This window comes from Narcine bancroftii, chromosome 7 (assembly GCF_036971445.1).
Source record: "Narcine bancroftii isolate sNarBan1 chromosome 7, sNarBan1.hap1, whole genome shotgun sequence".
NCBI lineage: Eukaryota > Metazoa > Chordata > Chondrichthyes > Torpediniformes > Narcinidae > Narcine > Narcine bancroftii.
Genome location: NC_091475.1, coordinates 215,243,295 through 215,264,689, shown reverse-complemented (window position 1 = coordinate 215,264,689; position 21,395 = coordinate 215,243,295). Strand labels below are relative to the sequence as shown.

Below are 21,395 nucleotides of genomic sequence, written 5' to 3'. Positions count from 1 at the left end.
AATAAACTCTCTAAATTCCTGCCTTTTAAGTAGCATGGAGTTTAACCTCCATCTATATGTTCTTGATGGGATGTCCTCCAGGTCTATTGCTAATAACAGGGGTGAATGATCAGATAGTAGTCTAGCTTTATATTCAATTTTCCTAACTCTCCCTTGAATATGGGCCGACAACAAAATCTTTGAGTATGTTTTATGCCTACTCGAATAATATGAGTATTCCTTCTCACTTGGGTGTTGCCTCCTCCATATATCCATAAGTTTCATTACCTGCATTGATTTAACCATAAATTTGGCCACTTTATTATTTTTGCTAGTCTTATGTCCAGTGTTATCCAACATTGGATCCAAATTAAGGTTAAAATCCCTTCCTATCAATATATTCCCTTGCGTATCTACAATCTTCAAAAAAATATCTTGTATAAACTTTTGATTCTCTTCATTAGGTGCATATACATTGAGCAAATTCCAAAATTCTGAATATATCTGACACTTTATCATTACATACCTCCCTGCTGGATCTATTATTTCCTCCTCTATTTTGATTGGTACATTTTTATTAATTAATATAGCTACACCTCTAGCATTTGAATTATGATACTGGTGCTACGTGTCCTACCCAGTCTCTCTTTAATTTGTTATGTTCCACTTCAGTTGGATGCGTTTCCTGCAGAAATGCTATGTCTATTTTTTCTTTTTTCAGTAAATTTAATAGCCTCTTCCTTTTAATTTGGTTATGTATTCCATTAATGTTTATAGTCATATAGTTCAACATGGCCATCTCATATCCTGTTTACACCTCATTTCCGCTTCCTCACCACCACCATTCCCCTTTTCCCCATTTTCATCTGTTTTCCCTTTTTAAACTCAATGTATGACAACACATTTAAAACATAAAATAACTCCCACATCCAATATTCCCTTAGCCCCAAACGTCACCCCCTCTCTGAGTTGCCCCTTATCCCTTGTCAGGCAACCAAAACTCTCCTCTCCATTTGGATTGTGAACCCACTCGCAAGCGTCAACCGATTTTGCAGTGATGGTTATTCTCTCCCACCCAACAACCCCAGAAAATACTTATTTACACATATAACAAAGTTCACCCTCTTTTTTCCCCCTTACTTCCTTTCTTCCCTTCTCCTTCCCTTCTTCAGTACTTACATATACATTATTTTTACATCTTTATATATATTTTATCGCCGTTCTTCATTCTTGTTATAACTCTTCATCCCTCCTTCTGTCCTGCAGGCTTTCTGCAAATTCTCGAGCTTCCTTCAGATCCGAGAACAGTCTGTTTTGCTCCCCAGGGATAAATATTTTAAGTACAGATGGATATCTTAACATAAATTTATAACCTTTTTTCCATAGGATCGATTTCGCTGTATTAAACTCCTTCCTATTCTTTAAGAGTTCAAAACTTATGTCTGGGTAAAAAAATATTTTTTGACAATGGTTTATTGTCTTCTCTAATTTTATTTCTTGCCCGCTCCAGTATATTTTCTCTTGTTGCATATCTCAAAAATTTTACATCAAAAACCACGATTTGTTTTAGTATCTGTGGTTTCGGAGCTAGTGTTCTGTGTGCCCTTTCTATTTCCATTCCTTCCTGTATTTCTATCATTCCCAGGACCTTCGGGAACCATCCTTTTATAAATTCCTTCGTATCTGTGCCGCCTTTTACACTTTCCTTCAGGCCCACTATTTTTATGTTGTTTCACCTACTATAATTTTCCAACATATCAATTTTCTGAGCTAACAACTCTTGTGACTTTAACTTTTTTATCACTTTCTTCCATTTCTACAGCCGTTTCTCGTTCTTCCACATTTTCTCATCTTTTCCCTATTTCTGTCATGACCAGCTCTAATCTATTCACTTTTTCTTCTGTACTTTTCATTTTTCTTTTAATTTCACTAAATTATTTTTTTTTAAATTTTTTATTTTTCACACCATAAATCACATTAACCATGGTACACACTTTTTCCTTTTCACACATATACAGTGCCATTTTCTCCCCCCCCCTCCTTCCTCCCAACCCACCCTCCCCACCCCCCCCTCCCCACCCCCCCCTCCCGTCCATTTAAGATATACAATCTAGGATACATTTAACCAGTCAGACAATGTTGTCACTCAACAAAAGTACACCAGAAATTTTATTGAGTCCATTCTTTTCATTTCCTTCTCCTTCCATCAACTTAGGTAATGATTGTCCCCGGTAGGTTTTCGCTATTATATTTAATGTAAGGCTCCCATATTTGTTCGAATATTTCAATATTATTTCTTAAACTATATGTTATTTTTTCTAGTGGAATACATTTATTCATTTCTATATACCATTGTTGTATTTTCAAATTATCTTCCGATTTCCAGGTTGACATAATACATTTTTTTGGTACGGCTAGAGCTATCTTAACAAATCTTTTTTGTGCACCATCCAAATCAATTCCAAATTCTTTGTTTTTTATGTTACTTAGAAGGAAGATCTCTGGATTTTTTGGTATATTGTTTTCTGTAATTTTATTTAATATCTGGTTTAGATCTTACCAAAATTTTTCTATTTTCTCACATGTCCAGATTGCATGAATTGTTGTTCCCATTTCTTTTTTACATCGAAAACATCTATCAGATACTGTTGGGTCCCATTTATTTAACTTTTGAGGTGTAATGTATAGCCTGTGTATCCAGTTATATTGTATCATACGTAACCTTGTATTTATTGTATTTCTCATCGTTCCAGAACATAACTTCTCCCATGTTTCCTTTTTTATTTTTATATTTAAATCTTGTTCCCATTTTTGTTTAGTTTTACCATTTGTTTCCTCATTCTCCTTTTCTTGCAGTTTAATATACATATTTGTTATAAATCTTTTGATTATCTTTGTATCTGTAATCACATATTCAAAGTTACTTGCCTCTGGCAAACTCAAACTGCTTCCTAATTTATCCTTCAAGTAGGATCTCAATTGGTAATATGCCAGCGCTGTATCTTGAGTTATATTGTACTTATCTTTCATTTGTTCAAAGGATAAGAATCTATTTCCTGAAAAACAATTTTCTATTCTTTTAATCCCTTTTTTTTCCCATTCTCTAAAGGAAAGGTTATCTATTGTAAAAGGGAGTAACTTGTTTTGCGTCAATATTAGTTTTGGTAATTGATAATTTGTTTTATTTCTTTCTACATGAATCTTCTTCCAAATATTGAGGAGATGATGTAATACTGGAGAACTTCTATGTTGTACCAATTTTTCATCCCATTTATATAATATGTGTTCAGGTATCTTTTCCCCTATTTTATCTAATTCTAATCTAGTCCAATCTGGATTTTCCCTTGTTTGATAAAAATCTGATAGGTATCTTAATTGTACGGCTCTATAATAATTTTTAAAGTTTGGCAGTTGTAAGCCTCCTTGTTTATACCATTCTGTTAATTTATCTAGTGCTATCCTCGGTTTCCCCCCTCTCCATAAAAATTTCCTTATTATTTTCTTTAACTCCTTGAAGAATTTCTCTGTCAGTTGTATTGGCAATGTCTGAAATAAGTATAATATCCTTGGAAAAATGTACATTTTAATACAGTTTATCCTTCCTATTAGTGTTAGTGGTAAATCTTTCCAATGCTCTAAATCGTCCTGTAATTTTTTCATTAGTGGATAATAATTGAGTTTATATAGTTGGTCGAGATTTTTGTTTATTTGTACACCGAGGTATCTTATTGCTTGCATTTGCCATCTAAATGGTGATTCCTTCTTAAATTTTGAGAAATCCGCATTATTCATAGGCATTGCTTCACTTTTATTTACGTTTATCTTGTAACCCGACACTTCTCCATATTCCTTCAATTTCTTATATAATTCTTTTATTGATAGTTCTGGTTCTGTTAAGTATACTATAACATCATCCGCAAATAAACTGATTTTATATTCCTTGTCTTTTATTTTTATTCCTTTTATATTATTATCTATTCTTATCAGTTCTGCTAGTGGTTCTATAGCTCTTCTTCTTTGGCTTGGCTTGGCGGACGAAGATTTATGGAGGGGGTAAAAAGTCCACGTCAGCTGCAGGCTCGTTTGTGGCTGACAAGTCCGATTCGGGACAGGCAGACACGGTTGCAGCGGTTGCAGGGGAAAATTGGTTGGTTGGGGTTGGGTGTTGGGTTTTTCCTCCTTTGCCTTTTGTCAGTGAGGTGGGCTCTGCGGTCTTCTTCAAAGGAGGTTGCTGCCTGCCAAACTGTGAGGCGCCAAGATGCACGGTTTGAGGCGTTATCAGCCCACTGGCGGTGGTCAATGTGGCAGGCACCAAGAGATTTCTTTAGGCAGTCCTTGTACCTTTTCTTTGGTGCACCTCTGTCACGGTGGCCAGTGGAGAGCTCGCTATATAACACGATCTTGGGAAGGCGATGGTCCTCCATTCTGGAGACGTGACCCATCCAGCGCAGCTGGATCTTCAGCAGCGTGGGCTCAATGCTGTCGACCTCTGCCATCTCGAGTACTTCGACGTTAGGGATGAAAGCGCTCCAATGGATGTTGAGGATGGAGCGGAGACAACGCTGGTGGAAGCGTTCTAGGAGCCGTAGGTGGTGCCGGTAGAGGACCCATGATTCGGAGCCGAACAGGAGTGTGGGTATGACAACGGCTCTGTATACGCTTATCTTTGTGAGGTTTTTCAGTTGGTTGTTTTTCCAGACTCTTTTGTGTAGTCTTCCAAAGGCGCTATTTGCCTTGGCGAGTCTGTTGTCTATCTCATTGTCGATCCTTGCATCTGATGAAATGGTGCAGCCGAGATAGGTAAACTGGTTGACCGTTTTGAGTTTTGTGTGCCCGATGGAGATGTGGGGGGGCTGGTAGTCATGGTGGGGAGCTGGCTGATGGAGGACCTCAGTTTTCTTCAGGCTGACTTCCAGGCCAAACATTTTGGCAGTTTGGGCATCCCTGCCGTGTTGACCTGCTTAAGTTAAATTGCTTTGATACATGTCCTTTTACTGTCACTTTCGCTAACGGTCCCTTATATAACGCTTTAATCCAATTAATATACTTCTCCGGTAAACTGAATTTTTGCAATACTTTGAACAAATAATTCCATTCTACTCTGTCAAAGGCCTTCTCTGCGTCTAAAGCAACTGCTACTGTAGGTGCTTTATTTCCTTCTACTGCATGAATTAAGTTAATAAATTTACAAATATTGTCTGTTGTGCGTCTTTTTTTGATAAATCCAGTTTGGTCTAAATTTACCATTTTCGGTACATGCTCTGCTAATCTGTTTGCTAATAGTTTAGCTATTATCTTATAATCTGTGTTAAGTAAGGATATTGGTCTATATGACGCTGGTGAGAGTGGATCTTTCCCTTGCTTTAGTATTACTGTAATTATTGCTGTTTTACATGAATCTGGTAAGCTTTGTGTTTCATCAATCTGGTTGATTACTTCCAGGAGGGGCGGAATTAATAAGTCTTTAAATGTTTTGTAGAATTCTATTGGGAATCCATCCTCTCCTGGTGTCTTATTATTTGGTAATTTTTTTATTATCTCTTGTATTTCTACTATTCCAAATGGCTCTGTTAATTTATTTTGTTCCTCTATTTGTAGTTTTGGTAGTTCAATTTTAGTCAGAAATTCATCTATTTTCCCTTCTTTCCCTTCGTTTTCAGTTCGGTATAATTGTTCATAGAATTCTCTAAAGTTTTCCTTAATTTCTTTTGGATTATATGTAATTTGCTTGCCTTTTTTCCTTGATGCCAATACCATTTTCTTAGCTTGTTCTGTCTTAAGCTGCCATGCTAGAATTTTGTGCGTTTTTTCTCCTAGTTCATAATATTTCTGTTTTGTCTTCATTATATTTTTCTCCACTTTATATGTTTGTAGTGTTTCATATTTTATTTTTTTATCGGCCAATTCTCTTCTTTTAGTAATATCTTCCTTCATTACTAATTCTTTTTCTATATTTACTATTTCCCTTTCCAACTGCTCTGTTTCCTGATTATAGTCCTTCTTCATCTTGGTTACATAACTTATTATTTGCCCTCTAATGAATGCTTTCATTGCATTCCATAGTATAAACTTATCTTCCACTGATTCCGTATTTATTTCAAAATACATTTTAATTTGTTTTTCAATAAATTCTCTAAAATCCTGCCTTTTAAGCAACATGGGGTTTAATCTCCATCTATACATTCTTGGAGGGATGTCCTCTAACTTTATTGTCAATATTAAGGGTGAATGGTCCGATAGTATTCTAGCTTTATATTCTGTTTTTTTTACTCTATCTTGCATACGTGCTTATAACAAAAATAGGTCTATTCTTCAATATGTTTTATGTCTAGCCGAGTAATATGAATATTCCTTTTCCTTTGGGTGTTGTTTCCTCCATATATCCAAAAGTTGCATTTCTTCCATCGATTTAATTATAAATTTGGTTACTTTGTTCTTTCTGTTAATTTTTTTCCCAGTTTTGTCCATATTTGAATCCAAATTCAGGTTGAAATCCCCTCCTATTAATATGTTCCCTTGCGTATCTGCTATCTTGCATGAACTTTTGATCTTCTTCGTTAGGTGAATATACATTGAGTAGATTCCCAAAACTCCGAATATATCTGACATTTTATCATTACATATCTCCCTGCTGGATCTATTATTTCCTCTTCTATTTTAATTGGCATATTTTTACTAATTAATATAGCTACTCCTCTTGCTTTTGAATTATACGATGCTGCTGTTACGTGTCCTACCCAATCTCTCTTTAATTTCTTATGTTCCAATTCAGTTAAATGTGTTTCTTGCACAAATGCTATATCAATTTTTCCTTTTTTCAGTAAATTTAGCAGTTTCTTCCTTTTAATTTGGTTATGTATTCCATTAATATTTAAAGTCATATAGTTCAACGTAGCCATTTTATACTTTGTTTATCTTCCCTTTCTGTTTCTCCATCATTACTTTTCCTTCATATCCATTTCTGTTTTTTTGTTTTGAATCCTTTGTAAGACAACATTCCTAAAACATCAAACATTTTCCTTATTCTCCTATTTAAACCTTCTTTAGCCCCAATCCCCCCTTCCCCTCCTGAGTTGTCCTTTATCCCTTGTCGGACAACCACATCTCCCCTCTCCATTTGGATTTGCGAATTCACTCGCAAGCGTCAGCTGATTTTGCAGTGACTGTAATACCCCCCCACCCAGCCCCCCCAGAAAAGATTTTGCTTTTCATATGTGACAAAGGTCACTCTTTTAATTCCCTCCTTATTCCCTCTATTCCTTTTCCTTCCCTTATTAATTCTTGTCTATACTATCTATCTTTCCCTCTAAATACGGATACATTCATGTATGCACATTATACATATACACACATATACCTCTTTACCAACATACATATAAATCGTGGTCATTTTTACTCTTATTACATGTCTTCATCTCTCTGTTTATTTTGTAGTTGTTCTGCAAATTTCCTTGCTTCCTCTGGATCCGAGAATAGTTTTTTTTTCCATAAGATCATTTTCGATGTTTTGAACTCTTTCCTCCTCTTCAGGAGCTCAAAACTTATGTCTTTTTAGTTTGCAGTCTTTTGTACTCTCGTTACACGTCTTCATCTCTCAGTCTATTTTGTAATTGTTCTGCAAATTTTCGTGCTTCCTCTGGATCCGAGAATAGTCTGTTTTGTTGTCCTGGAATAAATATTTTCAATACCGCTGGATGCTTTAGTATAAATTTATACCCTTTCTTCCATAAAATCGCCTTTGCTGTATTGAACTCCTTTCTCTTCTTCAGGAGTTCAGAACTTATATCTGGATAAATGAAGATTTTTTGCCCTTTGTACTCCAGTGGCTTGTTGCCCTCTCTTACTTTTTCCATTGTCTTCTCCAGTATCTTTTCTCTTGTAGTATATCTTAGGAATTTTACTAAAACAGATCTTGGCTTTTGTTGTGATTGTGGTTTAAAGGCCAATGCTCTATGTGCCCTTTCTATTTCCATTTCTTGCTATAGTTCTGGACATCCTAGGATCCTGGGGATCCAATCTTTTATAAACTCTCTCATATTCTTGCCTTCTTCATCTTCCTTAAGGCCCACTATCTTTATGTTATTTCTTCTGTTATAATTTTCCATTATATCTATTTTCTGAGCTAACAGTTCTTGTGTCTCTATAACTTTTTTATTAGATTCCTCTAATTTCTTTTTTAAGTCCTCTACCTCCATTTCTACTGCTGCTTCCCGCTCTTCCATCTTGTCCATTCTCTTTTCCATTTCTGATAAGGTCATATCTATTTTATTCATTTTCTCTTCTGTATTGTTTATTCTTCTTCTTAAATCATTAAATTCTTGCGCTTGCCATTCTTTAAATGACTCCATGTATTCTTTAATAAGAGAAAGTATATCCTTTATCTTGCCTTTCCCTTCTTCTTCTATTTCACTGTACTCTTCCTCTTCCTCTGGGTTGACCATCTGTTGTTTCTTTGTTGCCCTTTTCTTCTCTTCTTTCTTGTTTTTGTTGTCTTCTATGTTCTCCTCTTGCTGCAGGTGTTCTGCAGCTGTCGTTGCCGGCTGTGGAGATCGACTCCCCAGCTGGTCACCCCTCCCGTCGGTGTTTTTTTTCATGCGCATCGCGCATGCGCGGTTGCGCACTTTTACTCGGCTCAGCGAGCCATTTTTGTAGTCCATATTCTACCGACCTGAGGGAGCGGGTTTCTCTCTCCACCGCGGGCCTCTTCAAACAGGTAAGGCCTTTTCCTTCATCTTCCGTTGTCTTCTCTTCCTCTCTTCTTACCGTTGGTTTCGACTTTTCTTTTTTCGTCACCATCTTCTTTCCACCTTTATATTCACTTTACTTTGATTTTTATTTCTGTGCCTTTGTGTTTTGCTTTGTTTTTTCTGACTTTTCTGGAGAGGGCTGGAGTTCACCGTCCGGCCACTACTCCATCACGTGACTCCTCATTTCACTAAATTCTAACGTCAACCATTCTTTTAATGGTCTCATTTGTTCTTGAAAATTTTTTTTTACTTCTATTCTGTCCATCTGTTTTACCTTCTATTTCTCTGTGCAGATCTTGGTCTTCTTCTGTGTCTGTGTCTTTTTCTTCTCTTCCTTGTATCTGTGTTTCTACTGACTTTCCTGATGAGTTGCTTGTATCACTTTGCTAGGCTTCTTCTTGCTTGGCTTCTTGTTGTTGGTCCTCTTCTTCTGGGCTACTCATCTGTTGGGTCTCCAGCTGCTGCTCTTCTTCCTTTCATTCCTCACGCATGCGCAGTTGCATACTTTTGTTTGGCTCAGAGAGCCATTTCTGCAGTCCAGTGGTAGTGGGGGGGGGGGGGGTCGTGACTCTGTGGGGTCATCACCAACCTCAGAGAACGGGCTCTCTTCTCCGTGATGGCTCCCTGTTTCTTCATTCAGGTAAGGCCTTCTCCATTCTCTTCCGCCGTCTTTTCTTTTTTTCCCATTGTTTTTACTTTTTCCTTCTTGGGTGCTATTTTCATTCTTTTCTCTACAACTTTATCTTTTATTTGTTATTTTTTGTATTTCTTGAACTTTGTATTTTCTTCACTTTATTTCTTCTTTTCTGGAGAGGGCTGGTATTCCCCTACCATCCACTACTCCATCATGTGACTCCCCAGTAATGATGTGTTTTTAAGGAACTATTTACTGGCAGTCTCTCGTTCTCTTGCAGATTTAAAAGCTAAGGGTCTGGTGGCGCAGAGCCCTCCTCTGGATTTCCCTATCCACTCTGTGAATGCTGGTGACTGGGTCCTGATCAAATCGTGGAAAGAAGAAAAGCTTCAGCCCCGGTGGAACGGACCATATCTAGTACTGTTGACCACAGAAACAGCGGTCCCAACGAAGGAAAAGGGGTGCACACACGCTTCAAGATTAAAGGGACCAGTGGACCCACCACCAGCCATAGAAGAAAGGAAAGAGGAGTAAAAAGGGTCAGAAAACTACAATAATGAAACTTTTACGCTTACTATTTCAATTTGTACTTATACATATCATAGCTTTGCGAGTTGAACCTAAAAATTCTTTTATTTCTCTATGTACTAATTATATTAAGAACCAAAATGAAACAGATTGTTGGGCATGTGCGAAAATACCACACCATGGCAAGTCAGGAGTCCCCTTAGTAGCAGTCCCTCTCTCCCTACATAAATTATATACCTTGCCCAACAACAGTGATCCAACCACTGAAGATAAATACAAAGGGTGGTCTATACGACCGAAACCAACAAAGTCAGAAACTACTCAGTCTGGAGTGTTGCTTCCTTTTGAGGAACCAACTAGGAGTTTCCAATTGCATGCAGAATTGGACCGTCACATGACTGTGAATCCCGCAGCCTCAAAATGGCACATATTGGGTGCGTGGATACAAAATTTATTGATGGTTACTGTTAGGTCTGCTTTGTTCATGAATGAGTGAGTCAGACACCAGACTGAGTCGAAATCAAGGTTCTTTGTTCTTTATTACCAGATTGTAACACTTGCAACTAACAGTGTTAGTTGGAGAAGGCGCATTCTGCCGTTATCAGCAAGTGGTGTTTTTTTTATACCTCAGGATACGTACTTAGTAAATTATCATACCATTACATTGTCCAATGAATAAACTGTTGCTATCCTTCTCTGTTAGTCTGCTACACATCATTCTTGTTAGTGCAAAGCTTATCTTGAGTGTACAAGGTCACATCTGCATTCTGTTACTCCTTAGTACTGGGTGACTCCTTCTCCGGTCCCATCTCATGATGTTTTTACCTTACATTACCCAGGGAAAAGGAATGTTGGAATTGGACAAAAGGGTTTAAAATGACCCGTACACCTAAAGGATGGAGAGAATGTTGTTACCTGGCCTACTTAATTCCCAATGTCCGTGTTCTTAACCAGCTACCTGTATTAGTCTCGTCCCATGGGCAAGGCAAAAGAAGGGTGACTGAAGGCGATCGTCTCATGTGGACGTTTTTCCTGACATATGGAGCCGCACGAGCTGGGGTTGAGATTCAAGAATTAGCAGCCACCCTAGATAAACTAGTAAATGATATGAACCTGGCGCTTGGGGAAGTCCAATCCCAAGTCCGGGCAATAACTACAGAAATGGCCACCATGCGACTTACAGTCCTCCAAAAACGCATGGCCCTTGATTTTATTTTAGGAGAAGGGGGACTTGTGCTTTAATTGGCTCTGAATGTTGCACATACATCCCGGATGAATCAGCTAATATCTCAGATTTGGCGGTCCAATATTAAGAAGTATAGAGAGAAGATCTGGGAAGCTAGAGACAAATATAAAAAAGGTGTATGGGGTGATTGGACATGGGGAGATTGGAATTTCGGAGGTTGGGGGCCATGGTTAATGGCCCTTGCTATGTATGGTTTAATGATTCTAGTGGGCTTATTTATTGGATTAGCCACCCTACGATGTATTATCATTAGATTAATTTGCTCAGCTACCGGAACGAAGTAGATGGTATTAAAAAAAACCTGTGGCAGATGAACGACGACAAATTCAATTCATGTTACAACAATTTGAGGAAACAAAGGGTGAACAATAATGCAGTTTAATCAGAAATACATGGTAAAGGGAAAAAAGGAGGCATTGTGAAAAAATGGTTGAAAGTAATTAACTCGCACCACCAAATGGGCCAAGGGAATTAGAGGAACAAATTTGTAGGGAGATAACGTATATGTGTGAAAATCATAGGGTAGTGATCATGGGAGATTTTAACTTCCCACACATTGATTGGGATACCCATACGGTTAGAGGGCTGGATGGGCTGGAGTTCGTTAAATGTGTTCAGGATTGTTTTCTAAATCAGTTAGTAGAAGAACCGACTCGGGATGGTGTAATACTGGATCTCCTGTTAGGGAACGAGCTAGGTCAGGTAGCGGACATTAATGTTGGAGAACCAATTGGGTCAAGTGACCATAATTCTGTTAGTTTTGGGGTAGTTTTAGGGAAGAGCAAGGAGAGGCTTAAAGTTGAGGTTCTAGATTGGAAAAGAGCAAATTTCTTAGGAATAAGAAGGGATTTGGGGAGTATTGAGTGGGACAGGATATTTTCAGGTAAGGATGTTAATGAAAAATGGAGGATATTCAAAAAAGAAATTTTGAGGGTACAGAGTAGTTATGTCCCAGTTTGGATCAAAGGAAAGGCTGGAAGTCTTGGTTTTCGAGGAATATTGGAAATTTGGTTAGGAGAAAAAGGGAGGTGTACAAGAGGTATAAAGAGCAGGGAGCAGAGAAGTTGAAGGAGGACTACAAGGAGTGTAGAAGGAATCTTAAGAAAGAAATTAGAAAGGCCAAAAAAAGGCATGAAGAGGCTTTGGCTGACAGAGTAGATATAAATCCAAAGGGTTTCTATAAGTACATTAAAAGTAAAAGATTAGTGAGAGATAAAATTGGACCCCTTGTAGATAGCGAGGGTAGGCTGAGTGAGTTCTGAGGAAATGGGGGAAATTTTGAATGATTTCTTTGCCTCGGTATTCACTAGGGAAAAAAATGTTGAACCAGTTGAAGTAAAGAAAAATAGTGGGGAGGTCATGAAGCACATAAGGATAACCGAGGAGGTAGTGATGGCTGTGTTAAAAAAGATAAAGGTGGATAAATCTCCCGGACCGGACAAAATATTCCCTAGGACACTCAGGGAGGCTAGTGGACAGTTAGTGGGGCCATTAACAGAGATATTTAGGATGTCACTGGCCACGGGGGTGGTACCAAAGGATTGGAGGGTGGCGCATGTAGTTCCTCTGTTTAAGAAAGGGTCCAAATGCAAACCTGGGAATTATAGGCCTGTAAGTCTGACGTCTATGGTGGGTAAGTTGATGGAAAGTGTTCTGAGGGATGCTATTTACAAATTTTTGGACAAGGATTGATAGGGAGTAATCAGCATGGTTTTGTCAGGGGTAGGGGGTTACAAAATAGAGAGAGTGCAGAGAAGGTTCACGAGAATGTTGACAGGATTTCAGGGTCTGAGTTACAGGGAAAGGTTGTGCAGACTGGGGTTTTTTTTCTCTGGAACGTAGAAGATTGAGAGGGGACTTGATAGAGGTGTTTAAGATTTTAAAAGGGACAGACAGAGTAAATGTGGATAGGCTTTTTCAATTAAGAAAGAGGGAGATTCAAACTAGAGGACATGGTTTAAGATTGAAGGGGGAAAATTATAAGGGGAACATGAGGGGAAATTTCTTTACGTAGAGGGTGGTGGGGATGTGGAATGAGCTTCCGGCAGATGTAGTCGAGGCGGGATCATTGGTTACATTTAAGGAAAGACTGGATCGTTACATGGATAGGAGGGGACTAGAGGGGTATGGACCGGGTGCTGGTCAGTGGGACTAGGAGGGTGGGGATTTGCTACGGCATGGACTAGTAGGGCCGAACTGGCCTGTTCTGTGCTGTAAGTGGTTATATGGTTAAAGCATTCCAGGCTTGCCCTCTCACCTCGGTGGTGATTCTTTTACTCTTGGATGCAGACTTGCTTTTTTTTGTCATGTTGCATTTAAAAATTCTTTTCACATCCTTTTTTGGCGTTTTTGACTGTCAGTTGAGGTTTTGACCTTGTTTGTAATCAAGAATCCTGGGAGCTCTTGGAATCCACCTCCTCTTACTCTCCCCGCATCACATGACATCAGGGTTAGTATTTTTTAAAAGGAACATATGGGTCAGCACAAGATCAAGGGCCTGTAGTGTTCTATAAACAAACGGGAGCAAACTGTGTGCAGGAGTACAATGTTAGTAAGTGTGAGGTGATCCACTTTGGCAAGAAAAATATAAGAGCTGAATATTATTTAAAGGGTGAAAAACTACAGCATGCTGTTGTGCAGAGGGACTTGGGAGGGCTTGTGCATGAATCGCAAAACGTTAGGTTGCAGGTGCAGCAGGTTATTAAGAAGGCAAGTGGAATGTTGGCCTTCATCGCTAGAGGAATTGAATTCAGGAGTAGGGAGGTAATGTTGCAACCGTATAAGGTACTGGTGAGACCGCACCTGGAGTACTGTGTCCAGTTCTGGTCTCCATATTTGAGGAAGGATATACTGGCTTTGGAGACGGTCCAGAGGAGGTTTACTAGGTTGATCCCTGGGATGAAGGGGTTGACTTATGATGAAAGATTAAATCGTTTAGGATTGTATTCGCTCAAGAATGAGAGGAGATGTTCTAGAAACATATAGGATTATGAAGGGTATGGATAGGATAGATGTAGGAAGGTTTTTTGAGCTGGCCGGGGAAACTAAAACAAGAGGACACAGTCTCAAGATTCAGGGGAGTAGATTTAGGACAGAGATGAGGAAAAATTGTTTTTCCCAGAGAGTAGTGAATGTTTGGAATTCTCTAACCAGGGAAGTGGTTGAGGCTGCCTCATTAAACATATTTAAAATTTGGTTAGATAAATTTTTACATGATAGAGGAATTAGGGGATATGGGGAGAAGGCAGGTAGGTGGAGTTAGGTCATAAATTAGATCAGCCATGATTGTATTGAATGGCGGAGCAGGCTCGATGGGCCATTTTTGGCCTACTCCTGTTCCTACTTCCTATGTTCCTATGTAACAGCAGAAATCTGCTCCTGTTCTGAGACACAGGCAGGTGTTTGATGTCAGCTGGACGTTTTTGTGCACAAGAAGGGAATCTGCAATGTACAAGTCTCCAATAAGATGCAGAGCCAAGAGCGAAGGAAGCCATCATTTATTACAGTTGTCTGTGGCACACAAGATGAACACGAGGTGAATAGGTAGGCAGTCATTCACCTCTTACCACACTCCCATGGCCAAATGATTAGATTTCAGTTTGGAATAATATGCTTCAGGTTCATTAAAGTGAACAATAGTGCAGGCATCACAGAAATGTGACAGTCACGTTTACCAGGGCTCAGGGTCAGACACTGGGCAAAACTCCCTCCACACCGTCCCATCACACACTCCTGGGGTCAGACATAGAGTGAAGCTCCCTCCGCACTGTCCCATCACACGCTTCCAGGGTCAGACCCAGAGTGAAGCTCCCTCCGCACCATCCCATCACACATTCCCAGGGTCAGAGTGAAAATCCCTCCACATTGTCAGCCACACATTCCTATGTGTGACAGAGTAGATTAATGATGCCCTTCCTTTGGTGCAGTCTGTGAAGTGCAGGTGTCCTTGCAGTTTGGGATGTTTGTCTGGGGTTCCAGGAATTGTCCCAACAATGCTGAATACTGTCATACCTGTGGTAATCACGGAGCTGGAGCCATGGAGTGTAATATATTTGATCAACAGTGCACAGAGCAGCCATTGTGTTTGTGAATGGATAATTTGTGCACGTGTTGAGGAAATGCAGCTTTGTCCTGGAAAGAATCAAGTTCCTGGAGAGTTGTACCCAGGCAAAAGGAGCATTCCATCAGGCAGATGAGGAGAGATTCAGGTTGCAGGTTTGTCCTGGAATCCCAGCCTCAGACTTCCATTTGTATCCCAAGTGCAGAGAAGATTTCCAAGTATGTTGCTGGGTATTGAGAAACAGTTATGGGGAAAGGTGACACAGGTTTGGACTTTATTCCCTGGAGCGATGGGGAATGAGGGAAGATTTGATGGATCAACATAAGCAGCTTTTTCCACTGAGATTGGGTGAGACAAGACTAGAGGTCACAGATTCAGGATGAAAGGGGAAATGTTTAAAGGGAACTTCTTTACACTGAGGTGGTGAGAGTGTGGAACAAGTTGCCATCTGAAGTGGTGAATGCGTGAATAACAGGCGGAGCACGGGGTAGGCGGGAGGGGCGAGATGGGTCAGGGGAACTTGGAGACCATTTTCCACATGGAGGGCCTGGCTTCTCTGTTGATACTCTCCATGCAACTGGGTTTATTGATGTAAGGATCCATTACAATTATGATGGTTGGAATGACTTGATCCTGACAATTCCAGGGCTATCAGCACATTTTCTGCAGGCTCCAGATTCTTTGTGTCTCCTCATATGCCAGCTCTTTGTGCAGATCCTTGCATAGTTTAGTATCACCTGCACGACCTGTGCGTAGGGCACAGAGAGCGGCCATCTTGCAGGCTTGCTGACACTCCTGTGTAACATGGCCTTTGTGGAACAGGAACCAGTACCTCTGGAAGAGCCGATCGTCCTGCAGGAAGCGGCCGATGAGCCTGTCAAAGTCAGTAGGGAACACTGTGTCCATGCCATATGCCTGCCGTAGTCTGTACAGGAGGGACCAGGTGGGAGTCCCACTCTCATTGGCCTGGGTCAGGTTCAGAATGTAGGTCTCATGGTCCAGCACCAAGTGGGAGCTCCCTGGGTAATCACCATCAATCTGATACACACGATACCCTGCGGTACAAGAAGTGGGGCATGTCCTTGAATAACCTCGCGAACTGGGTGCTCCTTACGATGAAACAAGGCCCCACACAGATCAAACCAGCCCATCCCACTAACCCAAACTCAGCCAAAGAATTTAGGATCAACTTAGCAAAAGAGATCCCAATGATCCAGAAATCTGAACCCCTGCCCAACTCTTCAGCCATGCATTCATCTGCCACAACTTCCTGTTCCTACCCTCCCTGGTGCGAGGCCACAGGCAGCGATCCCGATATGACCACTGATGGAGAGGTGAGTGGCCAATGTGCTCAAGGTTGGGAAATGTGAAATTGCTCATTTGGAAGAAAGGAAGCTATTTAAATGGTGTAAAACTGCAGAAAATTGTAGCGTAGAGGGATGCGTGGCTCATCAGCAGAAGAGAGAACACTGGTAACAGAGGGGAGAACAGGAGTAAAAGAGTAGGGAAGTGAGACTGTGACCAGACTGTGGGATCTCATGTGGAGACTGCAAATCAGTTGGTCTCCATTATTCCACCTGACAAGGAACGATTAAACAGGTTGGGATCTACTTAATGGAGTTTAGAAAAGAGCAATCTTATTGGAACAAAATTATTAGCTAGAGTTCTGCAATAGTGAAATACTGTAGGCCATTCAGTCCCGTGTGTGGCCTACCTCTCCCATCCATTCACCTGTCAAAAGGCCTTTTCAACGAAACAATCGTCCCCACCTCTATCACATTTTCCGACAGCCTGTTCCATACACCCATGGCCCTTTGCATGAAGGGTTATGAGAGGGCTAGGCTGGTTAAATATTTGAGAGGGGTGAGGCCAGGGTCTAAGAATAACAGTACCATGCCGAGACAAGGAAGTAATTTGTCACAGAGGGCTGTGAGTCACGGCAATCCCTTGCCACAGAGGACCAAGGGGTTTGGAGGCCTTGGGTATATTTGCAGCCAAGGTATGTTTTGATGAGGCAAGAAAATGGAGGGTGGTTGGGGGAGGGGGTGGGGGAAGGGCAGGGCAGGAAAGTGGACGAGAGGAATGTTGAATGCACAGCAGGGGCTGAATGGCCTCAGCTCCATTTGTCTTGTAGTGTCAAAACATACACCACCTAAGGAAGGCCAAGCAGATGAGGTTCCTGCATGCCAGCTCTCAAGGACTAGTCAACTCCTTCCCACAACCCAGTATCCAGGGATGAACAGCATCCTGTTCCTTGGCTGGATCCAACTCCCTTCCACATCTCCAGGTTCAGAGGCTCCCCTCTCCCCCATACCTACCTGGGTTAAGGTTGATGTATGTGGTGACACTCGGTGCAATAAAAGCAACAGACAGTGGGCGGCTCAGCGTATCCGCATCGTAGAAAACCTCAAACTCATCCACATGTGTGTGGCCAAAGAACTGGGCAGCAATCGTCCCTTCATATCTGTGGAGTGAGAGAGGAGAGGGTCAATGTGCAATGACCAGAGTGGGTGAGGAAGTAGCTAACCGACCTCTCCCCCCCCCCCCCACCCCTTCTCTTGGCCTGCTCACCTACTGACGATGCGATAGTAGCTCCAGCTCCAACTCTTCAGACAGTGACCGGGAGGGATGTGACCAATGATGTGAACCTGGGAGAACAAATGCATTGCAGACACAACAGAGCATGAGGGTGGAATAAGGGCAGATGGGCACCTGTCCTCTCCATTGGCCCCCACCCTCTGGGTTGTCCCATAGGTCACCCCCACCAACACACCCCTTTGAGTCACCCCCAACATCATCCCCAACCTGACCCCTTGGGTCACCCCCCCACCCCTCCCTCCCCTGGACCACAGCCCACCCCCCAACTTTCCGGGCCACCACCCACTCCCCCCAGAACCATCTCCACTACAATCTAACCCTCCCTACCCGTGACCCTCTATTTTTCTTCCATTCACTTGCCCATCAGTGTCTCTTAAATGCCCCTAACGTTCCAGCCTCCACCCCTGCCTCTGGCAAGGCATTCCAGGCATCCACCACTTAAAAAAAAAGTACATCTGCCATCTCGCCGAAACATTCCTGCACTCACTTTAAACAGATGTTCTCTGGTGTTTACCACTGTCCACCCTATCGATCTCCCTCATGGTCTTAAAAATCTCTATGAGTCACCTCTCATCTCTTTGCTCCAAAAAAAAAGTTCTAGGTTATTCAACCATTCCTCATCAAACACGTTCTCCAATCCATGCTGCATTTTGATCAATCCCTGCACCCTCTCCTTAGATTCCACATCCTTCCTGATGTGAGGCGACCAGAACATAACACTATACCCCAAGTGTGGTCCCAACATTTTACAGAGCTGCAACATGACCTCACAACTCAACCCCAATCACCCGACTTATGAAGGCCAGCTCATCATCTGCTTTCTTAGCCACCCAATCAACCTGCACAGTGACCTTGGGGGAATTTAAAGAACCTTGACCCCAAGATCCCACTGTTCCTCCCTCTGAACCCTGCCATGAACCAAGTACTCTGCTTTCAAGGACAACTTTTCAAAATTCATCACTTCCTGTAATGAGGTGACCAGAACTGAACACAGTTCAACTGAACTAAGTGATGTCTCACCAGATTTATAGAGCTTCAACGTCACCTCACGACTCCTGAACTCAATCCCCTGACTAATTAAACGAGGCCTTCATAACTATCCCATCAACCTGCGCGGTAACCTTGAGGGATGTATGAATTTGGATTCCACGGTCCTTCTGTTCTTCCACACTGTTAAGTAACCGACCATTATCCTTGTACTCAGCCTATTGGTATGTCTTTCCAAGATGCATCACCTCACACTTATTGAACTCCATCTGCCACTTGCCCGCCCAACTCTGCATCCTGTCTATAGATGACTAGCTTCTACAAAATCAATATATCCAGCATTCATGTCAATGCAGGTCTGTATCCTGTGGCACACAGATGAAGAACTGGGCACATGGATGGACAATTAGAAAAGGACCAAATGTGACAGAAGGTGATTTCCCAGTTTTTTTTAAATGTAGCATTTTAGGGAATGAATGGAAGAGAGCAAGGAATGGAGCCAGTTGGAATCTGAAAGAAATGCAGGGATATGGGAGGCAGAGATCTTCCAAGGAACCTGTATGGATTTGATGGGTGAATAGCAGAACTGCTCTGAAAGATGAGGAAAGGAGATCTCAATTGTTCACCGACACCTGATGAGTGGCAGTAGAAATGCACTGAGCTGGCTCTGGACGTCAGAGGGGGCATATTGCCTGAACCAGGGTCCCAGTGAAATAGGATGTCCGGGAGGGGTTTGCAGGGACAGGCTCCCCCAAATCACCTTATCGCCATTTTCCTCAGCCTCCTGCAAAATGTTGATCAGCCACTGGAGCTGGCCGGCTGGGTCTGTCGAGTTCACCATCAGCCAGAAGTTCTCATGAGAACAGAAATTCATGTTGAGGGAAACAAGTCTCAATCCCGGCTGGACTTTCACAGTGTAAAAGCCTCCCCTCCTGCAAATCAGAAGAACATCATCAGGTACACAGGGCTGAGGAACCATAATCTGACATAACAAGTCAGTCCAAACCCCTCCAGCAACAAATCACAGCAGTCCTCCCTTCCCCGAGCTGGGGGGGGGGGAGAGAGGGGCCGCAACCCCCTCCCCAAGCTGGGGGGGGAGAGTGGAAGCAACCCCTTCCACGAGCTGGGAAGAGAGGGGACACAACCCTCCTCCTCAAGCCGGTGGGAGGGGAAGCAACCACGTCCACCCTCAGGCCCCATAATTTCCCCAACCCCATTCCCACCACCTCCCCTCGTGTCCCCAACCCATCCCCTTGTGTCCTCCCAACCCCTTCCCTCCCTTCATCTGAGGTTCAAGAATTGTGGAAGGAAAGATTGGCATGGATCAGAGACATGCTTTGGACTGAGCATTGCACCAGGCCCGCTGGAACCCAAGGCAGAGTCCTTCAGCCCCTTCACTGGTGCCTCTTGCTGACGTGACAAGTGATGATGGCCAGTCCATGAGATGAGCAGCAAGTGTGGGCTGAAGGGAGTTTCAGTGCCTGTGACTGGGGGAAGGGAGTGGTGCTGGGTCCAATGGCAGAGGAAAGGGGAGAAAGGAGAGGCACATGGAAGCTGTGACATTTTAAAGGACACATCCCACTCTGGTCACAGTCTCTTCTCCCCCCATCCACATACCCCCACAACTTCCGTTATTCAGAAGGTTCCAGCTTGAAAATCAAGTTTTTATGAATACATTAAGCAGAGAAAAATGAATAAAGCAAATATTTGCCCCTTAGACAACGAGAAAGTGGAATTAATATTGGAGAATGCAGAAAAGGCCAAGACCCTGAACAACAACTTTGTGTTGGTCCCCAGTGTGGATAACACAGGTCACCTGCCAAAGAGGCATTGAGGAGGTGATGGGAAGTGAGGACCTCAACCACCATCACTACAGGAGTAACACTGAGCAAACTACTGATCTAAAGGTACACAAGTCAACTCTATTGTCATCTGATTAGAGAAGTACAACCCGATGAAATAGCATACTCTGCTTCTCGGTGCAAACCACGCAGACACAAAATCAGACATAACAAGTCCCCTAGTCCTGATGGAATGCTACACAGGGTAATGAAAGAAACAATAGAATGTTGGAGCAGATTTTTTTGTGGTAATTTATCAGATTCTGGACGCCTCCTGGTGCAATGGAAGACATCAGATTATGTAGGGAATGCAGAGAGACGTATATATGGGTTAAGTGAGTTGCAAGGGTCAGGCTGATGTAACCTGGCCACAGGCATGAAGTTATTATTCTGAGGTTTCCCAGCCAATCAGACTGAAGCAGCAAGATGACGATCTGCATGACTCATTTTCTGCTCCACTAGTTTTTTTTTAATTTTTTTATTTTTCACACTATAAACCACATTCATCAAGATACATACATTTTTCTTTTCAACTATATAGTTTCATTTTCTACCCCCCCTTCCCATCCCACCCTCCCTACCTCCCTTCCCATTCATTTAAAGTTCAGAATGTAAGATACATTAAACCCGTCAAACAATGTTGTCACTCAATAAAAATAAACAAGAAATTCCACTGAGTCAATTCTTTTCATTTCCTTCTCCTTCTGTCATTTTAGGTGGTAGATGTCCCCGGTAGGTTTTCTCTATTGTGTTTAATTTATGGCTCCTATATTTG

At 41.8% G+C, this 21,395-nt stretch overlaps 1 protein-coding gene across 2 annotated transcripts in view; it reads right to left on the bottom strand.

Moving 5' to 3' along the window:
- Window positions 1–10,398: 10,398 nt before the first annotated feature.
- Window positions 10,399–21,395, bottom strand: part of smpd1 (sphingomyelin phosphodiesterase 1) — a 40,994-nt gene continuing 29,997 nt past the window's right edge. Inside the window, exons 3-6 of one of the 2 annotated variants that reach the window (XM_069892308.1) lie at window positions 19,540–19,711; window positions 17,766–17,842; window positions 17,513–17,658; window positions 10,399–14,575 (exon numbers count right to left, since the gene is read on the bottom strand). In XM_069892308.1, coding sequence (XP_069748409.1) covers window positions 14,481–14,575; window positions 17,513–17,658; window positions 17,766–17,842; window positions 19,540–19,711 — 490 coding nt within the window. In that variant the 3' untranslated portion in view covers window positions 10,399–14,480. Of the gene's footprint in view, window positions 14,576–14,609; window positions 16,250–17,512; window positions 17,659–17,765; window positions 17,843–19,539; window positions 19,712–21,395 lie in introns of those variants that run through there. The other variant, XM_069892307.1, reaches the window with a different exon arrangement.